At 32.0% G+C, this 11,404-nt stretch overlaps 2 protein-coding genes across 3 annotated transcripts in view; both read left to right on the top strand.

Moving 5' to 3' along the window:
• The first annotated feature begins 1,789 nt into the window (after positions 1–1,789).
• LOC127733586 (temptin-like) lies at positions 1,790–6,375 on the top strand. Its single transcript, XM_052242921.1, has 4 exons — positions 1,790–1,869; positions 3,662–3,859; positions 4,114–4,264; positions 5,658–6,375. The coding sequence occupies exons 1-4, from the start codon at positions 1,858–1,860 to the stop codon at positions 5,768–5,770; spliced, it is 474 nt and encodes a 157-aa protein (XP_052098881.1). The 5' UTR covers positions 1,790–1,857; the 3' UTR covers positions 5,771–6,375.
• Positions 6,376–10,826: 4,451 nt separating this feature from the next.
• LOC127735316 (transcription intermediary factor 1-alpha-like) overlaps positions 10,827–11,404 on the top strand; it is an 82,990-nt gene continuing 82,412 nt past the window's right edge. For both annotated transcript variants that reach the window (XM_052245464.1, XM_052245463.1), the window contains exon 1: positions 10,827–10,863. The gene's annotated coding sequence lies outside the window, so the exon portion shown is untranslated. The remainder of the gene's footprint in view (positions 10,864–11,404) is intronic.

Genomic DNA, 11,404 nt, shown 5'->3' with positions numbered 1-11,404 from the left:
ACCATACTAAACTCCAAGCTCTGTTAACTGAAGAATATTGATAATTTCAAGGTATTGTTGCTTAGCATCAAAGTTCGACATGATTGCAGCACTGGGTCATTTCGGACGCATGAAATTAATAACGTGTTGTTTTCATTTCTTTTTTAAGAGTGTCACAATTCATAATAATGTTGATTTCGATAAGTTGCTTTGTAACCACTGTCGCGATATTGACGATAAGATGCCAGATAATTTATTAAGTTCGCTTTCAAAAACTAAACATTCGGCTTTTTGTTACTATACTATACCATTGAGGACGTTAGTCCGATGTGGTATACCTAATCTACTATGACCACGACATTATGGTTAAGGCATTATGGTATCGTTCAATAGTTTGGGTTAGGTTAAGCACGATAAATGCAGGATTTCCAATTACAATTAATGGTATCCAAGTGTAAACATGAACAAAAGGAGATGTGAGGAATATGCCAACGAGAAAGCAAAAATAAAATTTTAAAACTTAAAAGACAATGCAAATCTAAAGGTCAACACACGTACGGTCTTCAAAAATCGACAAATGACAATACAACATATCAAGCTGTAGTTTCTAGCATAAACAAATATTTATTTTCAAAACCTATAAAAATCAAGCATCCAAATCCTCTACATGACAACAACATTCAAAAATAACTTCAAACAACCGCTTACGAGGTTTCTGGTTTGAGACAGACTTATGAACATGTGGAGAGGTTAAGCAAGCTTTTCAATATTTTAACCTCCGATTTAAAAAACAAAATGTATATGTTTAGTGAAACTTAATTGTTATACCGCCGATGTCAAAACATTCCAGTTTGATTCGCAATAACATTGTGCTGCTACGTTCCTGAGATGATTTGTTGAAAAATTGTTTAATTTATTCCAACGGTTTTATTTTGATTCTAACACGGTTAACATTAATAATGTTTGAATTGGTTGCTAGTTATTAGCTTAACGTCCAGTGGTAAACATTTCATGCATGTTCACGAAGGGAACATATAAAACAATATGTCAAACAATAATTACTGTAATTACATTTTTATAACTATGTTGATGATCAAATAGTTGCTCTCAATAAAAGTTATATAACTTGTAGCTGTTGACGACGAACGATAATTCGAGAAGAACTGGTAGCCTATATAGATTTTTGTTACTATATAAATGTTCAAATTGTCAAATTGTTGTTTTCAATAAAAGTGACATACAGGTTACCTGTTAGGGACGACGATAATTTGAGTAGAATTGGCTTATTGTTGGTATGAAGATATCCCTCGTATAGCGTACTTTCGTCCTAGTTAACCTGTTATTTTTAGTAATTTCGTTTTTTTTTTCTCTCCCACATTTCCTTATCAGAATAATTAACCTCCACATACGTCACGGTAATGATCATTACATCATCTCGATTTTAAGGAAATATATTCATATTTCCTTCTTTTTATTGTAAACAACATCAAAATGCGTCATCCTTTTTTCCCGCTTTTTGACAAGGTTTTAAAGGTTAAGTTTGGAGATAGGAAGAAAAAGTTGATACATGTTTAACATCTATTAGAGGTAATTTATGCTTTGTCAGAATCAATCAACATTTTACTTAAAATTGTTGAAGTAATAATCTTAAAAGCCTGGGTTATAAGTGTCGCTTTAAACATAACAAATTAGACATAAGGTGAAAGGTGAATGTGTTTAGTTATATTTCACCTGCTGATTGTAAAAAGTTCCCCCGGATGTCTTCTTGATTTAATGACACAAAAGTATATAAATATGAGTTATATGCATACCGAGGTTTATGTTATTTAATCTGAATCATCTATTTATTTTCCAGTTAAAAGAAGGACAAGGAACACAATGACCAAACTGGTATGAATTTATATATATATTTGTAATATTTTTCTAACAGTATAAAGTACATCAAGTTCAATTCTATACTAATAAACATTAATTGAAGATTGGAGAAGGTGTCACTATTAATTCAAAACCTCGATCTTAAAAAAAATGCAATGCATAAATAGACAAAGAATATTAAAATGTAAGGACAAGCTTGTCTTTTGATAATGATTAGCCTCACCTGAATTCTTTCCAGCAACTCTCAAGATGAGGAAAAGTAACATAAGTGCTACTACTAAATGTTTCATGTTTTGGTCAGTTTTTAGCACTGAGTCGATAACGGTGCTGAACTGTTAGTTCGCGATGGTGTCATCAGCTCAATAGTTAGTATTTTGATACTGACATGATTTAAAACATACTTTTCAGAACTTCTCCGTTCGATAATGTAGAAACTACTAAGAAACGAAGGTTCCATCTCCCTTCAACAAAGTTGATCTAAAATGAATTGGGCTATTCTTTTTATGACACTTTTGATCAATTTCCACTTCACGTGTTCAGACTTACAAAATATTTTTGGGGGGTTGAGCGTTCCGGTTGAAGGAAATTCAGGAAATCGCACACCGGACGCACCGAATTTATGTCTAGTATTATTTTCATTATTGTTTTATGTATTTTCGCCATGTATCTTTTTGTGCAAGTACTATAGAGATTTTTTCACGCTTGAGTTCCTTTTAATAGCTTCTTTTTTGGAATGGGTTTCTTTCTGTCGAAATTCAAAGTGTGACACGTAAATATTTTGATAATAACTAAAAGTCAAAAAATATATGGTCATTCCAAATAACATCCTTGTCATATCTGTCGAACGAAATGCATATTATACGGAATAGAAACAGCAAACAAATAAAAACGACGCAACCGTTTTACCGACCTATTCATTCAGAAAACACTTGGGTCTTTTTTACAGCTTGCTTTATTGAGATGGGGCTTATTCTGTTGAAAGCAATAGTATGACCTTTAGAGGTGAAGATATTTTGATAATAACTGATAGCTAAAATTTTATTGTATAACAGCCTTGGGAAAATCATTCAAAATATCGTCATTGTCATATCCATAAGGAAAGAAACGTACAGTATAGAAAGAGCAAACGAATAAAACGGCACACCCATATTCCCGCCGCACCCATTTAGAAAGCAAAAATAAAACACAATGTGTAAATGATTCTATACATTGGAGTTCGAACTAAAAAAAGAGATTGCCACTCCATCAGACAAATTTTTCCTTGTACAGTTCAATTGTTCTGGTTTGACATTGTTTGACTTTGATACACCGTAAGTTCTTTGCAACTACTTTTTGTATATCCTAAACACTATAGTGTCTTCCGCCACGAATTAGGCATCGTTTTTTGTATTAAACTAAACAAATTTCTTCTATGAGTCTTTCACTGCAGAATTAGATGGCATCAAAAGTCGCTCAAAATTGCAAAACGAACACTTCTGATTAAAATCGCGAAACTTGAAAGTCAAAAGAGTACATAAACTTTTCAAATCTATTAAATTTAGAGACGATTGTTGCGAGCCAAACCTTCTCTGAAACTACAAAATGAAGTTATGTTATGTGACATTGTTTGTCACGTACGATATGTATAACAAGTATGTTCTCAAATTAAAAAAAAAATAAGACAATCTTAAAAACAAAATGGAAAGCGGAAAACCTAAATGCTATGTTTTTGTGCACGTGTAATTATAAAGATTTAAATTCATTTTTTTTGCGAACAGGTTCTATCTGTTATCTTTTTCTAATTATGAAATTTTGTTTTACTTTCCAGGAATCTCCCGGTATTATACTTTTAATTAGCGTGGTGTGTGTGTTAGTAAATGTAGATTGTTATCCTGGGTTTAGAAAGAAGATACCAAATGGAAACTTTGTCCCTTGTAATTGTTCAAACCATGCTAGTATGTACTGGGTAGCTGTTGGACATTATAGTATTAATGAAGGTACACTCAGGAAAAACCCGTTTGGAATCGTAAGTATATAAAGGATAGTAAAGATAAACAATTATATGAATATTTAAATAACTTATGGTTTATTTTACTGGACAACAGTGACTTCGAAAGATAACAATGACCCCTGTAAACACCTGTTAGTACCGATGAAAACAATATTTTTAGAAATTATAACGGGGTTAAATGGATAACCTTTAAGAATAAATTTATTCAAATGAACCAATCGGTATCCACATTATATAGATTCAAATGGAACTGATTTCAATTTGTGTAGGACTTCCGACAAAATGGAACGAGATGGACACAAAGTTTGTGCAAAGGGGATTCAGATCGTGATGGTAAATCAAATGGAGAAGAACTAGGAGATCCAAACTGCACATGGAAAGAGGGACAAACACCCGATTTTCCAGCAACAGGACACCCAGGTACTTATTTTTTGGATCTGTAAATATTCTGATTCAACATATTGATTCGTTTAATGTTTCAAACAACCATTGGTTCGTTGTGAATCTGAAACGACCCCCTTACTGTACGTGCGATCATACTACCAGAATGGTATTGTTTCAAAAGATTAGTATGAATTCAGACGGCAAATGTCCCCTCTGTTTTCGCAATGGGAACGATTACGGCAATAATGGCAAAAATGTCAAAATGTCAAAAATTATTTTAATGGTTGTATATAGAACATGATATACAAAATTGGCGTCAAAGCTATTTTTTTCGTTATTAAGATTAGTATCTGCAACAACCATCTGCTGATTACATTACATTACATTACTTTATGAACATTGTCATCTTTATATTTCAATTTACGCTATGGTGCCATTAAAGTTATAGATAATCTGATTGAGCTCCTTAACACATCTAAAATTCAAGTAGACAATAGTACCTCTTAGTAAAAAATCTTAAATTTTTACTGCTTTTGACCATACACCGCTAATTGGTTCTAAACTACGATTTTCAGCCAATAAACATCGTGGAATATTTTACATGATTGAACATTTTTTAAAATAATTTTTATCTTCGGTATAAGAGAAGGGTATTTTGTCACAATATGTTTGTTAATATGAGTAAAGTGAGATGAGACATCAACCCCATCAACCACATATCAACATACAGTCTCAAACAATAGACATGCAGCATATAGTTAATACCCGCCATCAAAAGAAAAACAAACAAAATCAATAAAACAAGAAAAAAAAAAAACACACATTTTGTAACATTGAATTATTCAATTAATCTGCAAGTAACATAATTCATACTTCACTCAAGCTTAACTTCAAATACTTTGAAGGTAACCTCGTATTGTGTATGTTATACAACAATGATCTTTGATAGGGCGCAAGAAAGAGCATCGTCGTAATATTCGATTTTCCCTTATTATTTCTATAATTTGAATATATTTTGTTATGTGATGAAATTTATGAGTGTATATTAGGGAATCTGCATAGTCACGTTAATGACATTCCAAGGAGAAAGGTAGTGTAATACTAATTGTCCAAGGTTGGAGGACAAACTAAATTAAAATAATTGGATGTGATTCGGAATGACAATCCGTTCCTGGCTAAACCTTTCTCGACACATGTCTTGTAATTACATTTCATTGACGAGATAAGGAGAACGGTATATGAGCCGATTGCGATCGATACAAATAGATTCTCTCCAATCGCATACATTTGTCATATGCATCAATTTTAAATCGATTGCAATCGATTCTGATTAAATGCAATCGATCTGTGATTTTGGTATGAATGAGTGGTATATTAAGGATGCCTTGCATTTATACATTCTTTGTATATTTTACTTATTATATTTTAGGTATTTGTGAACCAATAGGAAGTAAATTCTGCAAAGACAGAGGACAGTTGTTTACATGTGACTGTTTGGAAAAGGGGCAATCCTGTCCGATTAACTTGAATGAAAAAAATTGAAATGAAAATATTTGCTAAACGAAGACTTTTGCTGTCAGTGACGGATTTAAAGCTTTTCATTTGCGTTTTTGTATGGAGAATATAATGTGTTCGAATGCTGGATCATTGAAACACAATTCAGAGACGTTGTGACAAAAGAGCACAGTTATCACGCGCCCAGTTAAAAATAAATGTGCACATTAATTAATTAACTAGCAGACGAGAACTATTTAATGCAAGTCGCCTATCAACCGGCTGGCAAAGACTGAAGATGTTCTAACTGTCGGGATTATCGACGTTTGGAAATTATCATAATATATAAAGACATTTTCCACCAATCGCAGCAAATACAACATTATACCAATTGACTGATAGTAATTATTCTTCCTTTCTCACAAAACCTGCCATAAATTGAAAGAATGCTATTATTAAATAAGTGAAACTTTTTGTATCTTTGATTTCTCAAACCTAGCTGCAGACCTATATTACGAAAATTAACCCATCTACACTCTAGATAAAAAAAAATCCTTAAGTTTGTCAACTGGGGAAAGGAGACCCATAAAGTGTGCATGAAACGTGCATTTAAAATACTCATATATATATAATGACATACATGTATTCGTAACTTTTTTATGTCTTATGCTATGTTTAATAAATGTATATATGTAAATTATTAAATGTCAACATTTTCAAATGACAATAAACATTTGAAAATAATCCTTGTGTATATTTTACATATGATGCTCGTAAAAAGAAGCAATCTTGATGTTAAGATATACTTACAGTATTTATGTTTGGTAATATAAGGTAATGTTGGTAAAGGTTACAAAAATTGTCTAAATTTCCAATTTTCGTCGGTTTTAAATTTTGTTATCAAAGCGCGAAAGCGCTGGAAAAGGCATTCTCCATATATTAAGCAATACACATGCGTGCAGGTATGTCCCTTTTTAACAAGATTATATCCATTATCGCAAGTCACGAAATATTTTCATAACAAATATCACCGGTTTAACAAGGATTTTTCTTTTTTACTATACAAATCCTTGTGTATATTCATATAACAATTATCAGTTGTGTTAAAAAAAAAACCAACAACACTATAACCAGTATCAAATAAAAAATACAACGATTTACTGCCACTTGATGTAGTAAAAGAAACTTGGTATCGTAAATCAGATTTCATTCATAGTTCATCATAATATTGAAATTTTAAGTCTTTATTTATTGTCTCGGACTCGAGTATCGATTCTGAACTTCATTACATTATATCCATATAAATATATATGTACAGGAGCCTGTAGTTCAGTGGTTGTCGTTGGTTCATGTCTGTCATATTTGTTTTTCGTAAATTGTTTTGTTATAAATTAGGCCGTTAGTTTTCCCAATTGAATTGTTTTATATTGTTCATGTCATATTTAATTTGAAAAAAACAGCCTGCCAAAGTTTGCATCGGGAATAGGGCCGATATTTAGCTGACAATCATGGGTAGAAAAGAGACTGCTTACGACAAAAAAAATACATTTACTGTATCACTGCGCTTGGAAACAGGTCTGCTTAATCGAATTAAAATAAATTTCAATATGAAATCAAGCAAAAACATACTTTTACTCGATCTTTAAACAACGAAAGAAGTATAAGCAATCACAAACCTGTGCACTCTATTTTAGGTAATCAATCGTCAACATAATCGCCGTGACATGTGTGACACAATGCTAATAAAAAGCAAATGTCTTTTAAAAAATGATGTTCGTAGGACAAAGCAAAATAAATTACCTAACTGGTGTTTTTTTTTTAACTCTATATGTTTTTACTATTGTTGTTGTGCTTTTTGTTACTCGTAAACCAAAAAACTGAATAAAAAATGGAAAAGTAGATTACACAAACGGATATTAAATTCACCTAGAAGGAAGATGACAATGCAGAAAGCTATTTCAGTTTTAACACCATCTTACTTTTTCTATTTAAGCTTTTGGAAATTTAGTTGCAAATTTTATCACCATAGCGTTCCCCAAATACAATCCAACCGTTTGTCAATGAGTATACACTTAATTAATGTGGTTCTGAGCCTTTTTATGATATTGTCAAAATCATATACCAAAACGTCCATGATTTTACATTTGTGAGAAAGGCAAACAAAAACGGATATTTACTGCTCATAAAATTCCAGAAGACTAAGAAAAAAAAAACGCCATCAAAAGTAAATTAACCAAATCTAAACGTATACGAGATGTAAAATAAACAATTACACAGTCATCACAACCTAGGAATTGCCAGTATATTTAAATATAATATTCTTTGGCACAACTAATATACATATTTTTGGTGTTTAACGCCACTTTCAGCAACAAGGGATATTTCGTGGCGGCCAGTGTTTATGGGTAGAGGAAGCCGGAAATCCTAGTCAATAGCTAATATAAGTTAGAAATTCTGAAATTGGTACAGAAAAATGTCATTAAGCAAGGTTGATAAGATTAAAAGTAATATCAAAAGGACAAGCAAAACACTAATAATAATAGTACATGAGGGTGTGGATGGGGGTTTACAGAATAGAGAATAATAGACAAAAATATAAAGAATAGAGAAAAATGGACCAAAAAAAAAAAAAGAATAGAGAATAGTGAGGTGCTAGAATATAAAGAATAGAGAATAATGGGCAAAAAATATAAAGAATAAAGCAATATTGCCTAAAAAAACTAAAGAATACAGAAATGGAGGACCCCCAACTAGACCCTCGTACATGATCTGTAACAACATTAATACTAAACGAATAATTGCAAAAAATAAGTTTAACAGAGAAGAACTGAAACAATGAGAACAGTTATTTTTTTTATGTCCAGTACGATGACTTAGTTAGATGAAAATAGAAAAAATACAACACGTACCTATGTGATAAATTCAAGGTCAAGGATTGTATTGATATAAAATTAAAAAGCTGTATTCAAAGACAGAACAGATCAATTATTAAATATTATCATAATATATAAACATGTATATTCAAGACAAAAAGTACAAAAAAATAATTAATAAAAAAGAAACTATAAGTTTTTGTAATTTGACTGAGTAGGTACAAGCTTACAGGCAGTTATTAATGTCCATTAATAATATTAGTATATAGTTAACGATAATTTATATATATAAAAATGTTTTAAGTCATATATAGTGAAATAAATTATTATTAATGAACATCTAAATTTGTACATCTCATTAATGGAACATTTACTGACATCATAATCATTAGTGCGAAATATGAGATAGAAATTTTAAGATATGAAAGATTATAAAAAGAACGAATGATATCTGAAGTTTTCTGATAAAATCTATTTTTCAACTCGTCAACTGCTCCTGTACCTTTAAAAAGGTTAAGGTTCATCAGATGGATTGCATCACAAAATATACTCCGAGTACAGGACAGACCCTCATGTCCCCTTTTGGTCATTGCATTGTCCATTTCTCTTCCACTTATGGGTTTTATTGCCCCACTCGGTATCTTCTCCTTCTTTTTAACCTGACCGTTGAAGTCTGAAATTAAGGTTATGGCCATAATCCTTATGAATCCTTACACTAATTTATATTATTATAGACAACTTTTGTAGTATGACTTAAATTTACAAATATAAACTCATAAATCAATGAAGCGTCAAAAATAGGTCAGAGTTTGATGAAGCTGTTATTCACTTGTGGATACAGAAGCTAGTTTATTATGAATGTAACTATCCTTGCAACAAGTTTATAGATAAGTAGATTTCTGATCTGACTACAAAACCCGGACAAAACAATGATTACAAATACTGTAATGATAGTAATCATATATTCCTAAGCCTCGGGTAGATACAGCTGTGTGATTGTAAGACCCCGATGGTTTCATTAGCCAAGTAGTTGCTTTGCAACTGACATGTTGACGACTTCGATGTACTCCAATATTCACCGTTTTCGTCTGTTTGATGACAGGAATTTTTCCTCTCATATTTTCATCTAAAACAGCACCATACCGGTCATTTTGAAGAAGAAAAAAACCCTCAAGGGTTGACAGGGGTATAGAAAATGTGGTAATGCCGGGACTTCTCCTATTCTTCAGTGATGTTTTTGCTATCGTACGACTCCCACTTTGGCTGTACCAGATATATAAATACGCAACCACGTCCAGTCGGAATTGGGATGTTAAATCTGATGCCTTATACAGGGAACCTAAAGATTTGTACAAAAGCAAAATATGTCTACCCCTATCCAACATATCATAATTTTTTTATTGACTGCCCAAATTTATTTCATTTTTTTGGTGATTGTTGTACGTTTGTTTTTTCTACATTGGCTAGAGGTTTAGGGGGAGGGTTGAGATCTCAAAAAACATGTTTAACCCCGCCGCATTTTTTGCGCCTGTCCCAAGTCAGGAGCCTCTGGCATTTGTTAGTCTTGTATCATTTTTAATTTTAGTTTCTTGTGTATAATTTGGAGTTTAGTATGACGTCCATTATCACTGAACTAGTATACATATTTGTTAAGGGGCCAGCTGAAGGACGCCTCCGGGTGCGGGAGTTTCTCGCTGCATTGAAGACCCATTGGTGGCCTTCGGCTGTTGTCTGCTCTATGGTCGGTTTGTTGTCTCTTTGACACATTCCCCATTTCCATTCTCAATTTTACCTTGTTCTCTTCTCGTTCTGAATATTTATGAAATATTTGTCGCTGGACATTCACTGGTGTAACAAACTATAAATACTTAAAAAAATAATTTTCAGGGTGTCAGCATTACTCAGACTATATTTCTAATATTTTTAGAGATATTTAGTTTAAACAAGTTTGCTTTTCTGTTATTTTTTCTTTTTGTTGTTGGGGAGGGGCATTATTTTCATTTTCGCATTTGAGTGTATCCTTAAAAATATGTAGTGTGTACTAGTATTTTATTGGTGTTATATAGTAATTAAAATATTATCTCCTTTTATACACCAATGCTTCTGAATTAACCTTCACGTATGATAAAAATCAATTAAATATTGAACATATTCCATTTCTTAATTATCGATTCATCAATGTAAAAATAAGAGTCACGTGTAGTCTGCCGTCACATATCTATTTATACTTTTAACCTTCCTGGTTCTTGACATCATTCATTAAATCAGGTTAAATTTGATTAATCAAATTACATTCAATTTGCCTGTTATAGCTTTAATATTTCACACACCTAGTTATCCTCAGCACCTGAATTCAACTCCATCTTGTTGAGGTTCTTGTGTTCCTGAACTGAATTCCTGAGAGGCCATATACTTGTGAGTTATCTGTTGTCATTTTGTGGTGTTACTATTAGTTCATGTATTAGTCCGGCCATATAATTAGCTCACCTGGTCCAAAGGTTTATATTTAAAATTCAAAACAGTAAGAGCAAAACTGACTAGAAAAATTGTCAGCTGGAAAGTATATCTAGTTTAAAAATAACGTTTTAGCAAAATGACAACCTATATTGGATTTATTGCCCCTGAAATGTCCATTTTCAGCAAATTTCGCAGTATTGGTCATTATCTTGAAAAATGTTATCGATATAAAGAAATTTTTATGATAGAAGAAATGACCGGGAAAAAAATATATCTACAAATGATTATTTATGTTCATATCGGCAACGGTTGCCTCGTGTGGAGCAGGATCTGCTTACCCTTCCGGAGCACA

This window comes from Mytilus californianus, unplaced genomic scaffold (assembly GCF_021869535.1).
Source record: "Mytilus californianus isolate M0D057914Y unplaced genomic scaffold, xbMytCali1.0.p SCAF_3, whole genome shotgun sequence".
Lineage (NCBI taxonomy): Eukaryota > Metazoa > Mollusca > Bivalvia > Mytilida > Mytilidae > Mytilus > Mytilus californianus.
The sequence above is the reverse complement of the archived record's forward strand: the minus strand, read 5'-3'. Positions and strand labels throughout refer to the sequence as shown.